At 43.7% G+C, this 23,946-nt stretch overlaps 1 protein-coding gene across 1 annotated transcript in view; it reads left to right on the forward strand.

The window, feature by feature from the left end:
- csmd3b (CUB and Sushi multiple domains 3b) overlaps positions 1 to 23,946 on the forward strand; it is a gene marked incomplete at both ends in the record, with an annotated part of 306,229 nt that overhangs the window by 188,598 nt on the left and 93,685 nt on the right. The window contains 4 exons of the mRNA XM_084484831.1: positions 2,039 to 2,116; positions 5,316 to 5,403; positions 5,754 to 5,878; positions 18,853 to 18,974. Coding sequence (XP_084340957.1) covers positions 2,039 to 2,116; positions 5,316 to 5,403; positions 5,754 to 5,878; positions 18,853 to 18,974 — 413 coding nt within the window. The remainder of the gene's footprint in view (positions 1 to 2,038; positions 2,117 to 5,315; positions 5,404 to 5,753; positions 5,879 to 18,852; positions 18,975 to 23,946) is intronic.

Raw genomic sequence — 23,946 nt, forward strand, 5'->3', positions numbered from 1 at the left:
GAGGTGGAGAAAGTACCACAGGCGTGTGTAATGTCGCTTATGAACACACACATCTGCCTCTCTTTCAACATCGTTTTGTATTGATTACTACACCAAGACTGAGACGTTAAGTTTCATCAACCGTTTGTACATTTTGTACACTTGTAGGACCGAGAAATAAGATGTATTTCTGTGATGGTTCTGTTCGTTTACCATGCAGATGTAGCACCATCTTTGTTGTGTAGATGCTTATTTATGCTTTTGTTACATCGATTGACCTTTAAAGTTTCCATCTGCTTGCTGCAGCAGTTGCTTATGAACTGCACTTCTAAAACAGGCATATTTAACTCTGTATGACACATATTCACCAAGGACTGTGGTTATATAGGATGCACACAGTGCATCCTATATGGAAACAGTGGGCCAGAAAGCTACTACCATGGCTGCCACGACTACACACAGACCAACACATTGCGAACACAGCCACAAAACACACAAGCCTTGTATGTTCTATCGAACTTGTGGAGGGACACAGGCACACCCGTGGAGTCACGTTTACACAGACACACACACACACACACACACACACACACACAAAGCAATCCCCATTTATCTTCAGACCAAAAAAACCAAATCCATCCCATGTACAAGTGTGCATGTTGAAACGTGTTACACGGCCCAGTGTGCAGCGTTAAATGAATACTGACTTCATTAAGTCATCAGCGCCGCGGTAATTACAATACGCTTGATATATTCTCATGTATGAAGCTGCTGTGAAACATTTAGGTAATTGCCAGGATTACCGGCAGAATGTATGTCACTTTGGTGAATCATATATAGAGAGAGAGAGAGAGAGAGAGAGAGAGAGAGAGAGAGAGAGAGAGAGAGAGAGAGAGAGAGAGAGAGAGAGAGAGAGAGAGAGAGAGAGAGAGATAAAAGCACATGAAGTTGCGTGTTATTTGTCACCGTTCAGTGCATTAGCCTGTCAGGTTGTTGAAAATGAAGGCCGTCAGTCTGCATATCACTCATTCATTAACACTCATGGCCACACACAATCTGTCTTCCGGGGACCTGATATTTGCATCTTATTTCATGCTTATTTTGAAAAGATCATTTGTCGGTCACTTCTTATTGGTGCATGCCGCCCAAACTGTATATTTTTGCTACATTTTACTTTTAAAAGATGATTCATTATTATTATGATTTAATATAATTATATAATTATTTACTTTTAGTTAAATTTATATTTGTCAAGGGATACAAGTAAATGAAATTCATCATCTCCTTAAACACAACATTACTCTCCCCCCCCTCTCTCTCCCCTCTCTCTCTCTCTCTCTCTCTCTCTCTCTCTCTCTCTCTCTCTCTCTCTCCCCCCCCCCCTCCCTCCCTCCGACATTTCAAGTAAAACACTACCAAAGAACAATCCAAACAATAACAAAAAACCCTTATGATGAAAAACCCTTCCTCATCACTATCAACCACAGTCAATATTTGATCGACCTATCAGGCGGTCTGCTCTTATGGGAAACTCCTCTTGATTAATCAATAAACATAAGGTTTTACGCTACATACTTTGATGTTCCATTATGTGAATACTTTGATGACCTAGATGGATAATTGCAAAGATTAAAGCAGTTGCTTCGCCTGTGTGTGTGTGTGTGTGTGTGTGTGTGTGTGTGTGTGTCAAGATTGTGTGAGTCGCCTCCAAATCAAGGCCTGGATTGTGTGAGTCGCCTCCAAATCAAGGCCTGGATTTGGGCTATTGTTAAAAGGTTATTTTTTTCCTGAGACGCTCATACAGGCTTAAGTCCCCTTCCTCCTCATCCGCTCCCTGGCTTTTATAGCATTACTTTTGCCCGACCACTTTTACGTTCACTATTTCCTGCTTTGGTACTGTTCACTGCTCTTCTCTCTGCCAGCATTGTGAGAGAGAAGAATAGACTTTATTTACCTCATTTCTCCTTTGCTTAATCCCATATTTCTTTTTTTATTGCCAACTATTATCATATGTTCCTCTGATTTGTTCTCCTCTCTGTCTCTACTCTGTTCTTTGCAGTGAAGCGATCAGTAGATTTTAAATCACGGGGCGTTAAATTATTCCCCGGCAAAGACTCCAGCAACAAGTTTTCAATCTGTGAGTTCACGTCTTGATGTTTCTTTGATTATGGCTAACAGACTAACAAACTGTGATGGCTTGGTTCCCGCTTTAATTGGTTTTACGTTTGTCGAACTTAATTCAATTTGATTTGACTTTGCATTGCGTGCGTTTGTCTTTTTTTAAGAGGCCGTGACATTTGTTTTATAGTTGTTGACGCAAAATTTGTCCCTTTTCAAACACATTTCAAACCTTAAGCAACAAAGTAGAGCAACAAAGTCTGCCAATGTTTGGTTCAATATTTGATTTGTTAGCGAAAAACCAAAAGGTAGACAATGTCACAACCTCTTTCAAAAGCTTGCATTTTGCTTGCGTGATGGCGTGGTCATGTTTGGTTGCTTGGTGTTCTGTTTGTCTGTGTCTGCGTGTAGTTTGCTGTTTGTGCCTGGGGTTTGCATGTGGTTTTGCTCCGTCCATGTTTTGCCCTGCGTTGAGCTTGTAATGGTGTTCACTCCAACTACAGTCCCACCATACATCCAAACCACTCTCGCTCTCTCGCTCTCTCTCTCTTGTTTCCTCCTTTTCTTACTCATCTTTTTTCTTTTTCTGCCTCTTCTTCATCTTCAACTCGGTCTTCATCTTCGCCTTCAACATATTCATCTTTGTTCCTTGTCCCTTGTCCCTTTCTCCCTTGTCCTTCCTTATCTTCGTCTCTGTCTTCATCTTTTACTTCTTCTTCCTCTCTCTCTTTTTTTCTCTCTCTTTTTTTCCTTTCTTTTGTCTGTTCTCTCTCCTGTCCATCATCTTTCTCTCGTCTGGTTCCTGTGGTTGAAGAAGGGCACATACCTCAAAGTCACGTATCTTTGTTCTGTCTTCTGTGTGTTCCCTCTCCTGTCCTTTATCATCATCATCTTCTTTCGGTTCTGATTTCTTCTCTCTTAAGGTCACACACACACACACTCTCTCACACACACACACACACACACACACACACACACCTTGATGATCCTTCTGAATTATATCTATCTATATCTTATGTTTGAATCACACTTGGTCTGTTGACAGCCTTTCACACAAAACAGCTACCGTACGAAGATTCTTCATTTCCAATAAAGTCCACACTCCGTGTTCAAATATGATGATTATTTCATTCGAACAAAACGTTAACACAGTCATCTGAAAAGCAATTTTCATTTTAATTAAAAAGTGAACGTGAAACCATGAAACAAGTGTTTCAAAGTAATACTTTTGGACAACTCCACAAAGCTATTCACTGGGCAATCCATCTCCCTTTCTTTGACATCTTTAATTAGACGATGATAGGAAACATAAAAGACATACCTGAGAATTAATTTTCCGTCATCTGTCACTTCATATTTAATAAGCCTACGTTACTGTGAATGTGCTCCGGTCTATGTGGTAATGTCACCTTCTTTGAGGCTCTCTGATACAGATGAATAACCCCGCCTCAAACAAAGATGGCGGCCACAATCGCCAATGCCATCACTTTGTTTGCAGTCTATCTCCTCTTGTCTTCTTCTTATGTCTCTCTCTCCCCTCCGCCTCTGCCTTATCGCACTACACACACACACACACACACACACACACACACACACACAAACAGAGACACACACACACAAACAGAGACACACAGACACACAAACACAGAGACATACACACACACACAGACGCATTCACACAGACAAGCGGCGGATGAGTCAATATCTTGTAGTCGTATAGCCCCTGGATCATGGCGGGAATATTGACATGTTATGAAGTCTGGTCTTTTCTTCTTACCCCACAGTCATTACAGTCCCATGGAGTGAGAGCCCACTGTTGACTGCTGAAGTGCAGCTTGCGTTGTAAAAAATACATGAGTACACGCATCTAACACACGCATGCAGACGTCTGCCAACACCCACATGTGTAGTGTAAACATGCATGTGCACTGGGAGGAAAAACACATCCGATACAGATCTACTTTACACACACACACACACACAGCCGGAACATGCTACTCATAAACGATTTGCCTCTTGTTGTGAGTCCCACGTCATATTGCCCTCTATGCATGCCTGTATGTGATATGTGTTTATAGGTGTATGTTGTATGTTGGAATGTGCAAGTTGATATGTCTGTCTGCAAAAAGAAAAAGTGGATTACTTGGAAGTTTGAAATGAAGTATGAAAATAATTGCGGGGATCGAAGCAGCATATGTATGCTTTGCTCATCAGGCTGTGGGGATGGTTGATGTTCAATTGTATGTATGTTAATGTGTATGCAAATGTATTTAGGTCTGATTGATTCAGATGTTAATTTGCTCTGCTCCGATTGGTTCAACTCTTCAATGAAGCAGGAATTCAAGCAGTTGGATTAAAATATGCCTGTGTGTGTGTGCATGCGTGTAGTTGAGTATGGATGTATGGAGTATGGATTCCTCAATAATATGAAAACTCCAACAGATAAGCAGTGTGTGTGTGTGAGAGAAAATGTGTGTATTCCCCTGTTACTGTAACCATTCCCACTGTTGTCGCGTTAATAGTCCAGATGGTCAAATTAGTCGCTCCAACAAAGCAACAAACCATTTATTGAAACACACACACACACACACACACACACACACACACACACACACACACACATGCACGGTGGCTAACACCTGCTGTGTGCTTCTGCTAATATAGACTTCTTACAAGGATGGACATACTTACCCAAAGAAGCCATTTGTTCCAAAGCCATACAGTGATCCCACTTGATTAGGCTCAATATGCATTTGTATCGCTAATGCTTTCAACAATTTACCACTTGTGTAGAGAGGCACAGATGTCTTCAACCAGATATAAGTCTCTCAACAGGAGACTCTTTTAACAGTAATAGGTTTTATATTTGTGGAACCATAAGACCATGAGTCCTTCAGTGTTTATTACATTGTTATCTATAATAAAAGAAAAAAAAACATTTTAAATAAAAACAAAGAGCAAAAAGGTGCATCCTTGTGTTCAACAAGCAAAAAAGCAGCACACATTCAAACACAGGTCACATTTCACCCCCAATGAGTGTGTGTGTCTGTGTTGGTCTGCGTGTGTGTATATATGTGTGTGTGTGTGAAGACCTATGGGGAATTAAGTGTAGTTGAGATTAGCCTTAGCGTCTTAGCTCCACCTAGCTAGCATAGCTTAGCCAGTGTGTGTGTGTGTGTGTACTGTATAGTGAACCTGTTCACCATGTGTCTCATCAGTGAATGAAGGCGGTGTGAAGCAGGCGTCTAACTCCTGTCCTGACATCGGGGAGCCCGAGAATGGCAAGCGCATTGGCGATGACTTCAGGTACAACTCATACTTCCAAAAAAACCAACACACACACACGTGTTTGTGTATGTGCAGATTTTGTGTATCCATTGAAAAATGGATATTCATGCTTTATTGTGTCTTTCTTTGTGTGTGTGTGTGTGTGTGTGTGTGTGTGTGTGTGCTTGTGTATTTGTGTGTGTTCATGTGTGTTTGCGTTTTTTAATATGTATGTGTGTGTGTGTTCACTCGCTTGTATATCTGCGCATGTACATGTGTATGCTTGTGCATATGCTTGTTTGTATGCATATGCATACATTCATGTGTGTGTGTGTGTGTGTGTGTGTGTGTGTGTGTGTGTGTGTGTGTGTGTGTGTGTGTGTGTGCAGCATCGGCAGCGAGGTCCACTTCACCTGTGGCGAGGACTACGTGCTCCAGGGCAGCAAGACCATCAGCTGTCAGCGCGTGGCGGAGGTGTTTGCCGCCTGGAGCGACCACCGGCCCGTGTGCAAAGGTAAAACATGTTATTGATATGCATTTCACTGTGGTCCAACATTATCATGGTTTATGCACAGCACACGGGGCTGTTTACATGCCATGATGCACAACTCATGGTTTTCCCGCACCAAACTAATCGCTAAGTTATGACCGGCATTAAACCCGCAGACACATGGCATTTTATCAGTGCTCGTCTGCAGAAGTTATTCCCCATGCAAATCAATGACCTGCCGTGGCATTAAAAGAAGAAATATAGCAAAAGATAAAAAGAAGATCTATATACACGCAAGGTCTTTAGAAACATAACCTGTACAGAGGTCCCATAAATAAACATCTTACTGCAAAGCATGTGTTTTCCCTCGTCGGATGCCTGGAGGTGCTGTTCATTTGAAAATACTTATTTCTGCTTGGTTACATTGCTGTCTAACATGTGTGTACTCTGACACATCGTGTTCTGTAGTTAAATTCAGTTAAATCAGGGTTTCTTCATTCGGGTGATTTTATCATACGTTGGTATCTGCGTAGGCAACTGCGTCGTGGTTCTCTCCTAATGACTCAATGTGATGGAAACACAAGGCTCCAACACGTGCACATACATATAACTATGAATAGGAAGTTAAAGTCAAGAATGCCCACATGCACATGCACTTACACTTCAGATCATGCACACACATACACACAGGCGGACAGACATTCAGATGCACGCAAATGTCTGGGCAAACTTTCACTCATGCAGACACATGCGCGAGCACACACGTACAGGCACGCACACACACACAAATACGTACGCACGCACGCTAACAAGTGCACATACACACACACACAAATACACACACACACACACACACACACACACACACACACACACACACACACACACATACACTCACAGAGAAAGCCAGGGCATCTGTCATTTTAAATGCTAAAGTCATTTGTCATGTGTCCCTTCACTAAGCTTTAGACTGTTGCTGCAGACACATTTTCTCATTCATTTTAGGGAATGCGTGTGTGTGTGTGTGTGTGTGTGCATGGGTGCTTCCATGCGTGCTCATGTGTGTGAAAGAAAGAGTGAAATATACAAAGAAAATAGATGATTTTTTAAACCCAGCTAGTGTCCACTTCAGAGTTGAAATCACATCATATAGGAGGTAGAGAAGCAGGGAGAAAACTAAGCAATATCAGGAAATGACCTAGCTTCCTCACCAGTTAGTTAGTATGTTTCTTGTTTCTTATCGATGATTGCTGGGCATATATCTGGTAAGCTAGGAGCAAGCAAATATTAATGGTTTTTAATTCAATAGATCACAATTTGCATGTCATTCTTGCTCAATGTTTGACAGTCATGTTCTTAAAAAAAACCAACGCATATATATCTCTCCTTGATCTCATTACTTAATTAATAATCGTTAATTAATCCAGGCTTATTATCCTGCAGGCCTATGGCTAACTTTTTTGGAGACCCCTTTTATACGATCAGAAGAATCATAATTACAGAAAGGTAATATTCAATTAACGAAAGTTCAGACCATTAAGTGTGTAATGACAACTAACGATAAAATATCTCTTCAAGTCACACATGAGAGACTCTGGACTACAACTACTGTGATGGATGGGAATTCATATTGACATGCTAGGTTAACGACAGCTTCACATTACTCCCGGCAGCTCATTGAATGTGAACAATCAATTGAAGACTGGGTGACATTTATACAAAGTGAAATGCCTCCGCGCAAATGATATTTTGGTTTGTTGCTAGGGTTTACAACAGAAAAGTCAGCCTTGGTTTCGACGTCAAAGTACCATACCTTCCTCCTATTCTGACGAGGGTTTGACACTATTGTTTGTGACGGTTTTCTGTTGGTAAGACGGTGGCACCGGTCATGTTGCCCCAGAGCGGTTTATGTGCTGGAAGTAATGAGTGACTGGCTAATCCGGGATCGGGATGCACAACCTTTCGTTCATTTCTAATTGAGCGATGGTAGGGGATTGGTATCTGTATCTCGGCCTGACAGATTCTTTATCAGATTCTCCATTTACAGAATCAAAAGCATGTTTCTGGTGGGGAAAGCTCACACACAAGCTCTGCACACTTCACTCACAATTCATCCGTTGATGGTCAATTTAACCCAAAGCGTTCTATAAAACGAAAGATACATCAAAAGTTAAAATGTGAGCGCAGCCCCTCCCCTCCTCCACCAAAACTCCCACACAAAAGGAAAAAACTGAATCAAGCCCACGGCACACTCAATGCGGATTTTGGTTAGTATTTGTAGCACGACCCAAAAGAGAAATAGAATCATATCTTTTTAACAGAAGAGCACACAGAGCTCAAATGCAGGGGGGCTGTATTTTCCCACTCCCTCCTTTTAGGGTTGAAGTCAATTCTGGGCGCAAAATTCCCAAAACAGTATTTGGCGTCTGCATTGCACACGGCCGTGTGCAATGTTTTTTACTCAAGACCTCATTAAAAACGTCTTAAAAATGCATAATCTACTCCCAACGACTCTCCCCATTCCCCGGTGTTCCGTCCACAAGTGAGCGTGTTTTCACCAGAAAAAAACTGAAAAAGTCGGTTGATGCGCGTGACCTTTCCGCCCAGACTTTAGCTAGCGTCTAAACAGGACACAGCGGTGGGGCTAGCGCCCGGCGAGGGGGAGGCAAACTGCCCGGAGCGTCAACAGCCAATTGGCTCATTAGTATTATAGGATCACCACTACAGTTAAACCACTAGAGTGCTGGGCCAAAATGGAGCCTCCTGTAAGTATCAGAGCAAAATAAACCAACACATGACCTTTTTGGAGTGGGGGAGCCGGGGGGAGGGAGAGAGAGAGGGAGAGGAAGAGAAAGAGAGAGAGGGACCCAGGTAGTTGGAAAAGAGGAAAGCAACGTGGACATGAGGAGGTGATTTACCAGAGTAAACTGAGAGGAATATGTTAAAACAACACAATGATGGACAATGGAATCAGAGAAGTGCTTTGTCCAATGACAACGTCCTGCTGTCTAACCATGCAACTGTGGAGGAGAGGGAGACAGAGAGAGAACCAAATGGCAGTGTGCATGTGTGTGTGTGTGTGTGTGTGTGTGTGTGTGTGTGTGTGTGTGTGTGTGTGTGTGTGTGTGTGTGTGTGTGTGTGTGTGTGTAAGTGTGTGAGGGAGGTAGAGGGGAGAGGGAGGGAGCGAGTCCATGTGGCACCTTGATTAATGGACAGATGGCAAGGCCAGTGAGCCAACTATCTCAATCTGATTGGCTGTGTGTGTGTGTGTGTGTGTGTGTGTGTGTGTGTGTGTGTGTGTGTGTGTGTGTGTGTGTGTGTGTGTGTGTGTGTGTGTGTGTATGCACTTGTTTTTGTGTGTGTATGTGCATGAGAGAGTGCATTTGTGTGTATGTGTGTGTGTGTGTGTGTGTGTGTGTGTGTATGTGTGTGTGTTTGAACTTTGCATGAGTTCAGTGGATCTTCTTCGAATTAATAGACTCAAATGGAGTCACTGTGCCACACTGATACGTGCAAGTTTAAACACACACACACACACACACACACACACACACTCGCGCCCATTGACGACCACACACAGGATACACAGACCATAAAAGGAAACACACACGATATACATTAAACAACGCAACAAATAAGCAAACAGAAAAATTAAATCAGATGACGTACACGTGTTGTACTGTTATACGGTTGTATTATTTCATCCCATTTATCACACTTACCACCAGGAGTGGACAAGCAATGTCAAACCACTGAAGTCATAGGTCCTCTACACTGCTATCTGTCAATCGAGTGCCTGCGTCCACACACGTGTATTTATGTGTGTGTGTGTGTGTGTGTGTGTGTGTGTGTGTGTGTGTGTACGGTTGTGTATGTGCACACCCATTCACACATTGCGGCGTTGGGTCCGTGGCAGCAGTGTGTACCCTAATGATGTCATCTATCATCCTCTGTATCCATTGGTCAATCTATCTGTTCCTGTAGGTACCTTGTTAAAAGGCCATTTTTATTATTTCCTCCCCCACCCCTCCCGTCCTGAGAGGAGGAGGCTGCGATCCCTTAATGAGACCACTGGTACTGTGCCACTAAGAAGCACTCCATTACCATCAGCAAATGTTGTTGCGCGTTGAAGCGCGACCTAGCATTGAAGCTAACGCTGGGCGTAGCGGATGGCTCAGATTGTCCCCTTTGACACCGTGCTCCCAAGTTCAAACCATTTTGTTGACGCTGCCTCTTAATAGCCCATCCAATCAGACCACAGCTTGTTTCGAACTTCTAAAAGCAACCTCAGCTAAATCTTAATTTCTAAACATGAATGCATGTTTTATGAGTGTGCTGGCTCTGCTCCGAACTCTCAGCCCAGTGTTCAGCATTTGGCTGGACGGGCTCTTCATATGCTGAGAGTTTTAACCCAACACCAGATTGTGATCCGGCCTGCCAGGATCTGCTCCACTACTGCTGCTCTCCAACTATCAGTCCTACACCATCCAACATGGCTGCGCCAAAACAACACAAAAACCAAAACCAAGTCATGAAAACAGTCAACTAGCCTAACCCACAAAGCCAGGGAGGGTGTTAAGAGGCTGACTTCGAGGACGGTGTCTGCTTGAAAGGTGGGGGATTTACTTTTGTACTTGATTGTGTTCGGGAAAGGTTTCCTGGAGTGATTTCAAACATTCAGCAGAACATGAACAGAACAACAAAAACATTGCCCCCGAAAAGTTCTTAAAGTTCAAGTCTATTTTCTTAAGTACGTCAATAGTAAAATGCCAGCGAGCATCAGTCAGTATTAAGGCAATTAAATGCTTGAACCGCGTTGTGTGTTGCGTTTGCATAGGCGTGTTTGTGTCAAACAAACAAGTGCATAAAAATACAAAATACAAAGTAAAAAAAAAAAAAACGATCACTATCGACAGGAAAAAAATATGTCTGCAAGAAATATATGACTTTTGGATTCTGACTCAGCCCTGGGCTAGTGGGCGGCTTATTATGGTGTGGGTTAACTCAAAGAGGAGATAATTGCTGCCTCATGCTGTGCTGCTGCTGCGTCCTCCCGCTCTGAATCAACCCCCAGTCGAATGTTTAGAAAGTGGATTCAAAGTTGATTCATTTAAAGACAGACTTTTTCTCTCTCTGAGGCTCATCAAACTTTCCCCTTCCACGCTCCTGATGTGGTGATGTTATTATGCAGCAGACGTTCAGTGTGGCTTTCCCCCTAGGTCGCACTCGGTACTGGTATTGTGCAGGAGCCCGCGTGGTAATTATTCAGATGTATTCAGTGCTGAAAGGAAAGAGGGAAGGAAGGAAAGAACTTAGGGGAGAGGGAAGAAAGGAAAGTAAGAAGGGGGGAAGGAAGGGAAGTGAAAAAGAAAGGATGGAGGGAAGGAAAGAAGGGGGGAGGTAGGTAAGGAAGTGAAGAAGGAAGGATGGAGGGAAGGAAAGAAGTGGAGGGGGTAGGTAAGGAAGTGAAGAAGGAAGGATTGAGGGATGGAAGGAAGGAAGGGGAGGGAAGGTAGGTAAGGAAGTGAAGAAGGGAGGATGGAGGAACGGAAGGAAGGAAGGAAGTAAGGACAGAAGAAGGTGGTGCTGAGAGAAGAGAGGGAGCCAGATAGGAAGGATGTGTGCAAGGAAGCAAAGGAGGAGGGAAGGAGGTGAGGACGGGGCCGAAAGGAATGTGGAGACAACCCCGACACAATCACTCCCCCCCTCCATAAAAGACCCGTTTAGACGGCGCATCATTCCCCACCACCAAGGGTACGCTTTTCCCCCCCTTACGAAACACGAGTTCACATGACGGCGTGTCGGAAGTTGATCCATGTACAGCCATGACTCAGCGTTTCCCCCCCCCCAGCCCTCGGGTTCTTGGCCACTCGCTGCAAGGCCAGCACTTTCTCCGGCGGCGCAGGTAGCATCACGGGGCAGACGTCAGCGGAGAGCCCCTCTCCCCTGATTGTCTGCAAAGTTACACAGGGTTTTATGGGCCTGTATTACCAAGGCAGTCATCCCTGCGTTTATGAGGTGCTTGACTTTAGGGAAACGGAAAGCCTGGACTGGAGAGCTGTCGTTCATAAACCATCCATCATTTAGTTATCATTTCAATCATGGAGCCACTCGCTCTGTGTGTGCGCGTGTGCGTGTGTGTGTGTGTGTGTGTGTGTGTGTGTGTGTGTGTGTGTGTGTGTGTGTGTGATTATCTGTGGGTGTGTGTATGCATGTTTGTGTGTGTTTGATTTTTTTTTTTTTTAATTTAATGTCAGGGTGACCCACGCGCACACACACAGACACACACACACACACACACACACACGCACACACTTTCACGCACACAGGGATAAACGCACACACATATAATCACAGACACACACACACACACACACACACACACACACACAGATCAACACACACATGCACAAACACTCAAACACACACACATACACACACAAACCCATACACACACACACACACACACACACACACACACAGATCAACACACACATGCACAAACACTCAAACACACACAAATACACATCCACACACACACACACACACACACACACACACACATATTTGGCTACGGCCTCGAGCATTCAGCTCATTCTGTTCATAATTCCATCAATATCATTTTACTACGGGAGAGGCCCCATCAAAAAGCTTTAATTTGATCAAAATAATTATTATAGCTTCAATGACACTTAAGCCATTCTGTCATTAAGCCCATCCATACTGCTCACCAGTATAACTAATAACCCTAATGATGATGGAGAGAGAGAGAGAGAGAGAGAGAGAGAGAGAGAGAGAGAGAGAGAGAGAGAGAGAGAGAGAGAGAGAGAGAGAGAGAAAAAGTTTGATACTGAGCAAAAAAGAAAGCGAGATAGAAATGTATTAATGTATAAAGATAGGGAGCGACAGAAAGAGAGATTGTTTAATAGTGAGTAAGAAAAAGAAAATTTAATGTTAAAATGTATATATAAATACATAAAATGTGTATATACCGTATAGTATATATATATTTATATAGAGAGAGAGATAACTTGTGAGAGAGAGATTATTATAAACATGATAAAGCATATCAATCTAGCATAGGCAATATGCATATATTCAGATTCGGCATCTCAGACAGACTGCAGTGGTGGGTTTCCATGACTTCCAGTGGGCCTGAGGTCGTCCTGGCAACGCAGTCAGAGAGGGGCGACAACAAATACACACGACACCAGCAATACCGTCTGCCAATCATGCATCTTGAATACCCAATATGCATTGCAACATGACAACGTGAGATGGAAATTTACTTCCAGTCTTGCTTAAAAATGCCTCTAAAACAGCATTGTCTTGGTGATTGGCTCTTCATGTCCATGTAGGTGGGACCTAGAACAAATGTTGGCCCATGCTAACACAGCCCAGGGCCTGTTATGATTGGCCTAAAGTTTGGGTGGGAGTGACGACAGAGAGTCAGATTGAGTCAAAGAGACAATGTGGGAGAGAGAGGGTGGGAGAGAGAGAGAGAAAGATGAAGAGAGAGAGAGAGAAAGATAACAGGATGGAGTGCCTAACGGAAAGGAAAATGAGAGAGAGAACGAGAGGGAGGGGGGAAGAGAGATGAACAGAAAAAAGGGGGAGGGAGGGAGGAAGGGAGGGAGAGACAGTGCCAGAGAGGGTGAGCGATGAGAAAAGTTTAGTAAACACACAGACAAGGAAGACAAAGCACAAATGAAGAGAGAGAGAGAAGAAGGGATGGAGAGGGAGAGATGGAGAGGGAGGGGTATAAGAGAGGGAGAGAGAGATGGAGATGGAGAGAGATGGAGAGGGATGGATAGAAAGAGAGGGAGGGAGAGAGAGACAGAGAGGGAGGGAAAGATGGAGTGAAATGAGAGGTTTAGGGAGAGAGAGCCGGAGAGAGGGGGATAGAAGGTGGGAGGGATAGAGAGTGTCATAAATTATGAAATGTTAGACCCTCTGGTAATTCTAGCGATAACTCTCCCACTGCTCCATCGCTATAGCAACACTGTGCCCATTTCACTGTTGGCACAACGATGGGCTGGCCATCCATTTAGCCCGTGCTGATTGAGCTGTCAAAACACACTCACAGCCCTACACACACACACACACACACACACACACACACACACACAAAATATACACATGACTGCACACACACACACACACACACACACACACACACACACACACACACACACACACACACACACACACACACAAACACCCACACATCCATGCACACAAAAACATATGCTGTACTGCTACTACTACTATCATGGTTGCCACGACTACACACAGACCAACACATCGCAAACACAGCCACAAAACACACAAGCCTTGTATGTTCTATCGAACTTGTGGAGGGACACAGAGACACAAGGCCACAGGCACACCCGTGAAGTCACGTTTACACAGACACACACACACACACACACACACACACACACATGGATGCAAACACAATCCGTGGCAATCTCTTAGCCCCACTCTGTGTCTCATTCACAAACAAACACTTCCGCACACACAAGCACACACACACACACACACACACACACACACACACACACTATCTATATGCTATCTATTCAGTGAACTGAATACAGGAGAAGGTCAGGAGAAGATACATATGAATGAGAATGAGGAAGAGATGCTCCGCCCCCTCCCACACATACACTCACTCACACACACACACACACACACACACACACACACACACACACACACACGGAGGGTTGTGGAAGAGATTTGTGTGTACTAAATTGTCTGTGTGGGTGGGATTGATTGTGTGAGTGTATGTACATGTGTGGTAACATGAATGTGTGTGTGTGTGTGTGTGTGTGTGTGTGTGTGTGTGTGTGTGTGTGTGTGTGTGTGTGCATGCATGCCTGAATGCATATGCCGTGCTGCTTGCATGCATGCATGCATGCATCTGTGTGTGAGGGTGGGATTATTTGAGTTTGTGTTTGCACGTGTGTGTGTGTGTGTGTGTGTGTGTGTGTGTGTGTGTCTCTGTCAGCCGTGCATTTGTGAGGCTTGATTGAGAGTTTTGTTGTGTGTCTGTGTGTGTGTGTGTTAACAGTCACAGTGTGTCTGCAGCCCACCGCTGAACAAACTAATCAAAGAACAAACGCCCGCTTCAAACCAACCAGAAAATTACCTTCCCAGTCTTAGCGGGGCGACCCAAGGACAGAGCCGCGCGTCCGCCTACGGACCCCCAGACGCCCGGGAACCACCGGCATCTGTCACCCCCCACCGCCAGATGGGAGCGATGGGTCGAGCCACGCAAATGTTTTCTGTAATCACGCGGAGTTTGTTCGTTTCGATGCGACATGTGTTGACAGCAATCGCTGGCAGATGAGGCGTGTACGTAATGATGAATTAATAACCCCCCCCCCCCACACACACACACACACACACACACACACACACATCCCCTCCTTTCCGCAACTTTATGACGTTAAGCGCACACGCATTTGTGTGCGTTTCGTTAACCCTAACCCTAAGTCATATTTTGGTCAAATTGTGATAACTACTCCCCTAACCCTGCTGATTCACGGTGCCTCATTGGTTAAATCCTAACCCAATCAGAGTGCTTTTTTACATTTCATAAACAAACAATAAAAATCTGCCGAAGTCATCTATTTGACTTGACGCTAAATACAAGATTAACCTTAAATTATGACTCAGGCAATTATGCTATGAGGCTAACGATTTATAATATCACCCGGGACTCATGGCTGCGTTTGTCACGCCGTAAACGCCTTTATCCGTAAATGTGTAAGTCGTTCTCTGCGGTGGCGGTTGGTGACATCAAATATGATAAGCAGAGGCAAAGGTATTGGAAATGTAACTACATATTATCGAACCGCTGGATTCTTTCAGCCGACTTGCAGTTTTCCGGGAGTTTCCGCCCTCCTTTCTTCCAGCAGTTAACTCAAAAAGAGGTTGGAAGAGCCAACGCGCCGCTGGGTTTCCTCCATCAGTCGATCGCGGCCCGTTCACACAGCCTCCACGTCCACACCGAGGGCGGGGGAGAGGTGTCACACTGACGATATCAATAACCGTCTGACCTTCCTGATTATATATTTACATTTATTTATTTATTTTGGACGCCTTTCAGATGTGTCACTCAGAAAACAGAAGGGATTGGGAGCGACAGATCACTGGATCTCTTTATCGACTGGTCGATTCCGCCTGCCCTTAAAGTCAGGCACTGATAGAGCGCCGGATAGACGGGTTTGTGCTTTCAAGGCTCTCGCAACGTGTGACGAGGGGGGGGGGGGGGTAGAACCAAGGACACCGTGTATTCTGGGGGCTTGAACATACGTGTTTTATTTGTATTGATTCCATTTTGGGAATATGATGCCTAGAACAAACAGCTGGGCCGTTATGGAGGTCGACAGAAAGGGTGGAATTTCAACTGGATAAGCCAACTGAATATGCTGAACTCACCGGGACTAGTGAAGTTCACGGGAGGGCTTGATTGGCTGGTTCAGAGCCTCAGCTCTGAGGTAGCCAATCAGCTCTACCGCCTCATTAAGTGCCTACATTGATCTGACGAATCGATTTTGGTCACGACAGTGTCAGTGATAAACAGTAGCTCATATTGATACGCCTACGATGCTGTGAAATATGAGAGTTATAAAAGGAGAAAAGTGTGGAAATCAAAAACAAAAACAACTTTTGCTTTAATACCATATATATCATTTTAAATATTTTCAAATGCTACCAATATAGAGCAGAAGAGTCCCTCTATCTATATACATATTCATAGCCTCCTTTCCCTCCCTGATATATACAGTATGCTCATTTATCTCAACTAGAGAGTACACCAAAAAAAGTGCTGCCACCGGGTTAATATACTGATGCATATTACGGTCATCTGTTATTGTGCGTAGTTTGAGAGTCTGAAAGTGTTTCAGAGAAGCTCCAGAGGTAAACAAACCCTGGTACACACCAGTGCTCGGTTTGACCCTGATGCAATACAGGCTGAGGTGACGTGTTCACTAGACAGACAATGGCTTACAACAGGGCTATTCAACCTCCTTAACAAGTGGGCCAAAAAGGAAAACCACTGGGGGTTCAGGGGCCACACATACAGTAAAACTATGTCAATGAATCGCTACACATACTTCCTTAAAGTAGTGTTAACTTAATAGATATATGACTACTACATGGAATAAACTTGTCAGACGCATTCCTTTCTTCTTCACTTTTAATCGTATCATTATAACATTTTTTGTTAATAAATATTTGTCGGTACATTCACTTTTGAATTGGCGATTTTCACAATCAATCATATGTTTTTTGGCTTGGAGAGAGACATCTTGAGGCATGTTGTTAGCCTAGCTAAAGAGACTTTCTCCGTGGCCCGCCAGCATAAAATGCAACGTGAGCTTGACTGAGCCAATAGCAGGTGCAGACAGAGCCTTATAGGCATGTGTATGACAAATGTGATTTATCATATTATACTGTAATATGATAAATAAAACAAATGCAAACCAAAAAATAATAATGATAATAATAATAATAATACAAAATAATAATATAAAAAAGTGCCTTTTTTGGGGGGGTTTGCAGGCAACCTCTTGCGGGCCAGAAAAAAAATAAGAAGGGCCGTGTTCGGCCCATGGGCCGCTAGTCGAATAGGCCTGGCTTACAACAACAAACTTTATTCTTTGTTTTTATTACTGCTCTACAAATACACACATAGTGGTTGGTGTACTTCCCAGAGTGCCAGTGGAGAGGTTCTTGGTTTGAACCCAAATGTGTTGTTGAGCAAGATGCCTCGAACCCTCATGATTGATAATGGTTTATTACATGGGTAACAACATGAGTTTACAGCAAGGGTACATTTATTAACATTAGCTCATTCACTAATTACTGTTCACTAACAGTTAGCTCATGGTCTAGTCACCATTAACTAATTGTGTTCCTGTTAAATAAGGTATTAATTTATTAATTATTTAATAGGTTGATGGTAACCCTATAACCCCTACTCTAACCCCTATGCTAATGCTATATATGAATGCATATTACTGAATTGAGTAATGTTATTTAATGGTCAATTATTGTACTTTAATTAACACATTACTTAAAGTAAAGAAGTACCAAAACATCTAAAATAAAGTAGAGTAAATATTGCCTAATAATTAGTAAAATGACTAAACAGTAAATTGGTAAACACTGAGCAAACTCTGTGGGACTCCGTGAGTCTGTCCCTCTCATACCAAAGTACTCTTTGAACAAGCCTGTCTTTATTTTGCCAAGAGTCGCGTGTTCAGTTCTGACAAAGTGAACCATTTTCCACTCGTTGACTCTGTGACAACTCCTCCATATCACACCTCTGACCACTACCTCGATGAGTGTCTGCCCGCTAACATCTTGAACCGTCAAGTCTCTGAGAGAAACCTTTGATTGGGTGTCACAGAGAGACTTTCTCCCCAGTTGGGTCATAATACCTTTTGTTCCTCGATGTTCTAATCCAGCAGTTTTGAAAGTGTAGGTCGTGACCCATAAATGTCAGCCAGGCCCAGTGGGTCTAACACAAATCTAAAACCGAAATTCAAAGTCTGCATTCCGGTTTCAACTGAACATCACTCGGTTTGAATACTGAACAGGGGGAATGCTGTATCGATGAACAATATACACAGATACCTGCTCATTTTTAGTTTATCTGACAATCTGACAATGTAATGCTAATTCCACTCCCCAAAACACACACAAATTGATCCTGTGCCCAACGTACACCGACAGGTGGCTCTGAACGAGTGTGAAAAGGAGCCCGTGTTGTAAACAGCCTCAAGTGGAGGCTCGTAGCTGGATGACTTTCCATTCAGGAGGCTACTGCTGTGTGTTCCCCCCCCCCCCCTTGCCTCCCCGTGGAAAGGGGTCTCTTCAGCTGCTGGTACTCTAATGTTGCTAATGCTGATGATAGAGGTGCTTAGCGACAGCTGTGCTAACGCTGCTCGCGGTGCGCCGTGGCGTGGTGTGTTCACAGTGAAGACGTGCGGCAGCAGCCTGCAGGGCCCGTCGGGGACCTTCACCTCCCCCAACTTCCCCATCCAGTACGAGAGCAACGCCCAGTGTGTGTGGATCATCACCGCCTCCAACCCCAACAAGGTACACGCACGCAAACGCGCACACACACACGTACACACGTACACACACACCCGCACAAATGTAGATGTGTCTGCAGACGCACGTGCACACTCACACACAGATACACAGACACGCACGCACGCACACACAAAGATGAGTGCACAAACACACACACTCACACACACACACACAAACACACACACACAGGCACACATGTACAAATTCATCCACTTACATACACACAAAGAGCGCGCACACAACAAGACATATACTCGTGCAAACACTGCACGCACAAACACACACACACCGATACGCACAGTTGCACACTCAATTGAAATTCATGGAATCTGCTGAATTGATCCTATCTTGTCTTTTATATTTGTTACATTTGGCGCCCGCATTTATTTTAAACCCTTTTTGACACTGCCCCATAGCGAACAAATCTCTCGGGTTTCATAATGTATTACATAACACATCAACAACAGTCAGTTCACTGTTATATGCTAATCCGGGTTATACTTCTATATGGCCACATCGATGCACGTTTAGAGGGGTGTTATCACCAGCTATTGGTTAATCTAGTGAGGTGGCAGCCAGCGGTTGGCTGCATTAGCCGGAGAGACACCCGGTGATGCCTGGGGAGGAAGCTGATTGGTATTCTAAAGACCCTACCTCATTCCACTCTGGGTCATTGTGGTGACTGCACTGTCGTCAATGGCAACGTCAGAGTCCTAGGAGTAACACACAGGCTTCTCTCTCTCTCTCTCTCTCTCTCTCTCTCTCTCTCTCTCTCTCTCTCTCTCACACACACACTCACATTTTCTCTCTCTCTCTCTCGCTCGCACTCTCTCCCTCTATCTCTTTGTCTCTCCTTTTCTGTCTCCTTCTTTGCCTCTCTAGCATGCTCTCGTCCTCTCGTGCTCTCTCTCTCTCTCTCTCTCTCTCTCTCTCTCTCTCTCTCTCTCTCTCTCTCTCTCTCTCTCTCTCTCGCTGTCTCACTCTACCTGCATTTGATGTGAACCAGTTTATTTTGAAACAAATGAGTGCGTTTCTATTTGTCTCTCCCTCCATTTTCCCTTGCTATTACTTTCTTTCATTCTTTCATATGTTCTTACTTTTTTTTCCCTTCTGCTTATATTGATTTCTTTTGTCTTCCTTTCTTTCAGTCATTCCTTCCTCATTTTGTGTGTTCTTAGTTTTTTCTTTGTGATTATTTTTTTATTTACCCCCCCTTCTCTCTTACTTTCCCTCTCCCTCCCTCTCTTCACAAAATCACTAGACACACACAGATACACACACACACACACACACCACACACGCACACGCACGCACGCACGCACGCACGCACACACGCACACACGCACACACACACATACATATTCCATCAGTGACCACGGCCTCTGTTTTATGGCCGAGAGCAGTACATTACACTACAGGCTACAATGTGTGTGTGTGTGTGTGTGTGTGTGACCATCGAAGGCTGCTCTGTTAATATGCTCCCGCTCTGTCGGTAGTGTGCGGTGTGTGTGTATGTGTGTGTTTTATTGGCTGTTTCTTACCTAATGACCAGTGTTTAATATATACTGATGACATGCTATCACTTATAGTATGAGAGGAACAGGAAGGAGGGAGAGAGAAATAAATAGAGAGAGACATCGGCACACAGCGAGAGAGAGAGAGAGAGAGAGAGAGAGAGAGAGAGAGAGAGAGAGAGAGAGAGAGAGAGAGAGAGAGAGAGAGAGAGAGAGAGAGAGAGAGAGAGAGAGAGAGAAAGAGAATAGCAGAAAATCATACCAGTGAGGTCAAATGGAACAGATCTAATGCATCTGAAGTACGTCTAAGAATAATAAATACAAGGCGCGTGAGTGCTTTCTTTATTTCCTCTCTGCAGGTACACACAACATACACACACATGCACACACACACACTCATACCCGCAAGCACACCACACACACACACACACACACACACACACATTATCATTACTTATGCCCCCGATCGATACATAAAATTCCACTTATATTTCCCACATATTCCCCATTTGTTCCTGGACATTAAGACACTGCAGCAGCAGCAGAGTTGAGGAATGGAGGTCATGTGACACATTAGCTCCAGCGTGTAGATGTACAGTACAGTGCATTCAGAGCTGAACAAGAATGGTTTAGGGCCAGGGCAATATATAGGGGGTTCCATTCCCAGGCTTGTGGGTTGTGGGTTCGACTCCCAATGTAGGCAGTCTAAGCTGGTATGGGGCTAGGATAGTCAAGTGGTGCTTAGGGAGGCTCTGACTTGTCACAATTGGTTGTAACAATAAAGATATCAATATCGAACAGATGCTTTTAGTTTAGGCAAGTGTCAGAGAGCCAGTTAAAAGGAGATTGACGGAGAGAGAGCGAGAGAGAGAGAGAGAGAGAGAGAGAGAGAGAGAGAGAGAGAGATTGCAGATGATATCTCGTCTCATCTCGGCTCATTTGAATCCCTTGAAATAACTGGGGTAGAAATTGAATAATCAAGTCATTTAGCAAGCATTAACGGACAACCTTGTTTCCACGAGGATGAATTATGTTCGCCTAACCAGTCTCCAGTTAGTTAGAAGTTATTGATGTACCTTTCCCCAGTTCTCAGCAGGGTAATTATAATGACTAATGGTTCACCAGGTTGACGGCGACTAAGAGCATGTATATACACTGTCAACTCATTCAAGCATTATTCAATATTTATAAAACACAGATTGCTGGGAGCATTCTGGATTGTGTCTGGTAATGGCAACCAGTTAACTTACTCCCATATGGTTCTTATTATGCATATCCCGCCACCCTAGATGCAGATCAATAGCTACTAATCAGATTCCTGGTCGAGAGCTGAGACAATCTATCAGGAGGACCCCCTCCTCTTGCTCTTCTCCTCTCCTGACCTTCCTCTTCCTCCCCTCTCCCTCCTCCATTCTCTCGCTCTCTTTTGATTTCCAAGTCTTTCTTACTACCTCTCTCTCTCTCTCTCTCTCTCTCTCTCTTGCTTTCCAACTCCCCTTCTCTCTCACTCTCTATCTCTCTTTCTCTCTTCCATCTTGTCATCCAACTCCCTCTCCTTATCTCTCTCTCTCTCTCTTTCTCTCTCTCTTTCCCTCTTGCTTTCCAACTCCCTTCTCCTGCTCTTTCTCTCTGTCGCTCCTCTCTCTCTCTCTCTCTCTCTCTCTCTCTCTCTCTCTCTCTCTCTCTCTCTCTCTCTCTCTCTCTCACTATCCAACCCACTATCTCAACCCCACCCACACATCACTCTCCTCCACCCTTGCCCCGTATCTGTCCCTTTGCCCGAACATCCCATCCCTCCTCCCCCTCCCATCCTCCCCCGTCACTCCCTCCCGGCCCGCCCCCCTCATTAGGGAACCTGAACCCATTCCAAATGAATATATTCTAAAGAAATGGGATCAAGAGAGAGAAGAAACGAGAGAGAAAGAGATGGAACGGCCATTTGGTTCGAGGCCTTGAGAATATGACACAAGTGTGTGTTTCTATGCAATCCTTTATCTCTCTTTTACACTACACCTTGTACGTCTACACCAGGGCTCGGCAACCCTAGGCACGCGCCGCATCATCATTGGCACACTTGCAAAAAAATAAAGCATAATCATTACTACTGATTTATTTCACACTTTATTCTGTTTTGGCATTTCCCCCAGTGCAAATATGTTTAAATTAGTTACTGAAAGCAGTGTTCTGAAATGGGATCAATTAATAGTTTTTAAACCTATGTTGTGAGTAATAGAGAAGAAAATATTTAAAATATTGTTGCAAGTGGCCTGTATGCATGGCCATGGTTTTTGCAAAGCTGTACATGTCTTAAAGATATTGATGTGGATGTTTCCATCATTCTCTTATAATGTCTCTGTTTTTACATTTCTTACAGTGCAAATATGTTTTTGAATGAGTTTCTGAAAGCAGTGTTTTGAAATGGGATATATGTAATTATAATTTATAAGCCTATGTTGCAAATATAACAACAAAAAAAACCTTTAAAATGTTGATGTATGATCGCGGACTATATGGAAACTGGAAATGTTTTTTGTCGCGGTGTCATAATTCAGCTTAATATTTAATATATTGTTGCTTAAGGCACACTCATTAAAGGTACACTGTGTAGTGTTTTAAGTAATTTATTACCTCAAATCAACGTCTTCATTCATAAATAAGTCCTCATTGGTGTAAAATAATCTCTGCCAACAATCTCACTTATCCTCCTGAGCGAAGAATCACTTATCTGTATTTACATAGGACAGGCGAGCACTACGGAGGCTTCATTGTCCTTCCGGTCTATAAAAAACGATGAACTGCCGAGAGGGACAAAAAGCACTATCCTATCAAGATTTTCTCTTGTTGCTGCCGGGCGTCTTTGTCGTCATGGTTGTGACTCTCGTTCTCCTCCTCTTCCTCTTCCTCATCGTCCTCCTCGCCTAGCTCCCACCGATCCACTGCCTCTCTGTCCTCTCCCTCTTCCTCTCCCTACCGGCGTTGAATCGCCTGATGATGATCTCTGACAATGCACGGATATCGAAAAATAAACAGATAAAGAATGTTTCATTACTAATTAGCACATAGTTCATGCGTTGTAGTAGAGCAATACACTCTAGCCTACTAAAAAAAAATTGTATTTGTCGTGTGTCAAGTGTCGCTATACTGCGACAGTAATGTTACCAATAAAAAATGATATAAACATGAGAACATAATTCACTATCTTGCTCGAGGAGTAATTACTCATACATGCTCACACTAATGATTCAATGCAGTTTGAAGTTTGTTTGAAATAACGTACCTCATCACCCGAAACAAAACTTGATGAAGTGGTGTTTGAAGACATGTCGTTGTCATAGCTTCTTGAATCTTGACACATGCCGCCTGCTGTAGTTCCAACAGGTTTCAACGCACATTTGAAAACGCGAGGCGTTAGAGAGCATATTTGTTTGAATGAGAAATAAAATTTAAACACTAGATGGAGA

The sequence above is a fragment of the Micromesistius poutassou genome (genome assembly GCF_964030765.1).
Source record: "Micromesistius poutassou genome assembly, chromosome: 20".
NCBI lineage: Eukaryota > Metazoa > Chordata > Actinopteri > Gadiformes > Gadidae > Micromesistius > Micromesistius poutassou.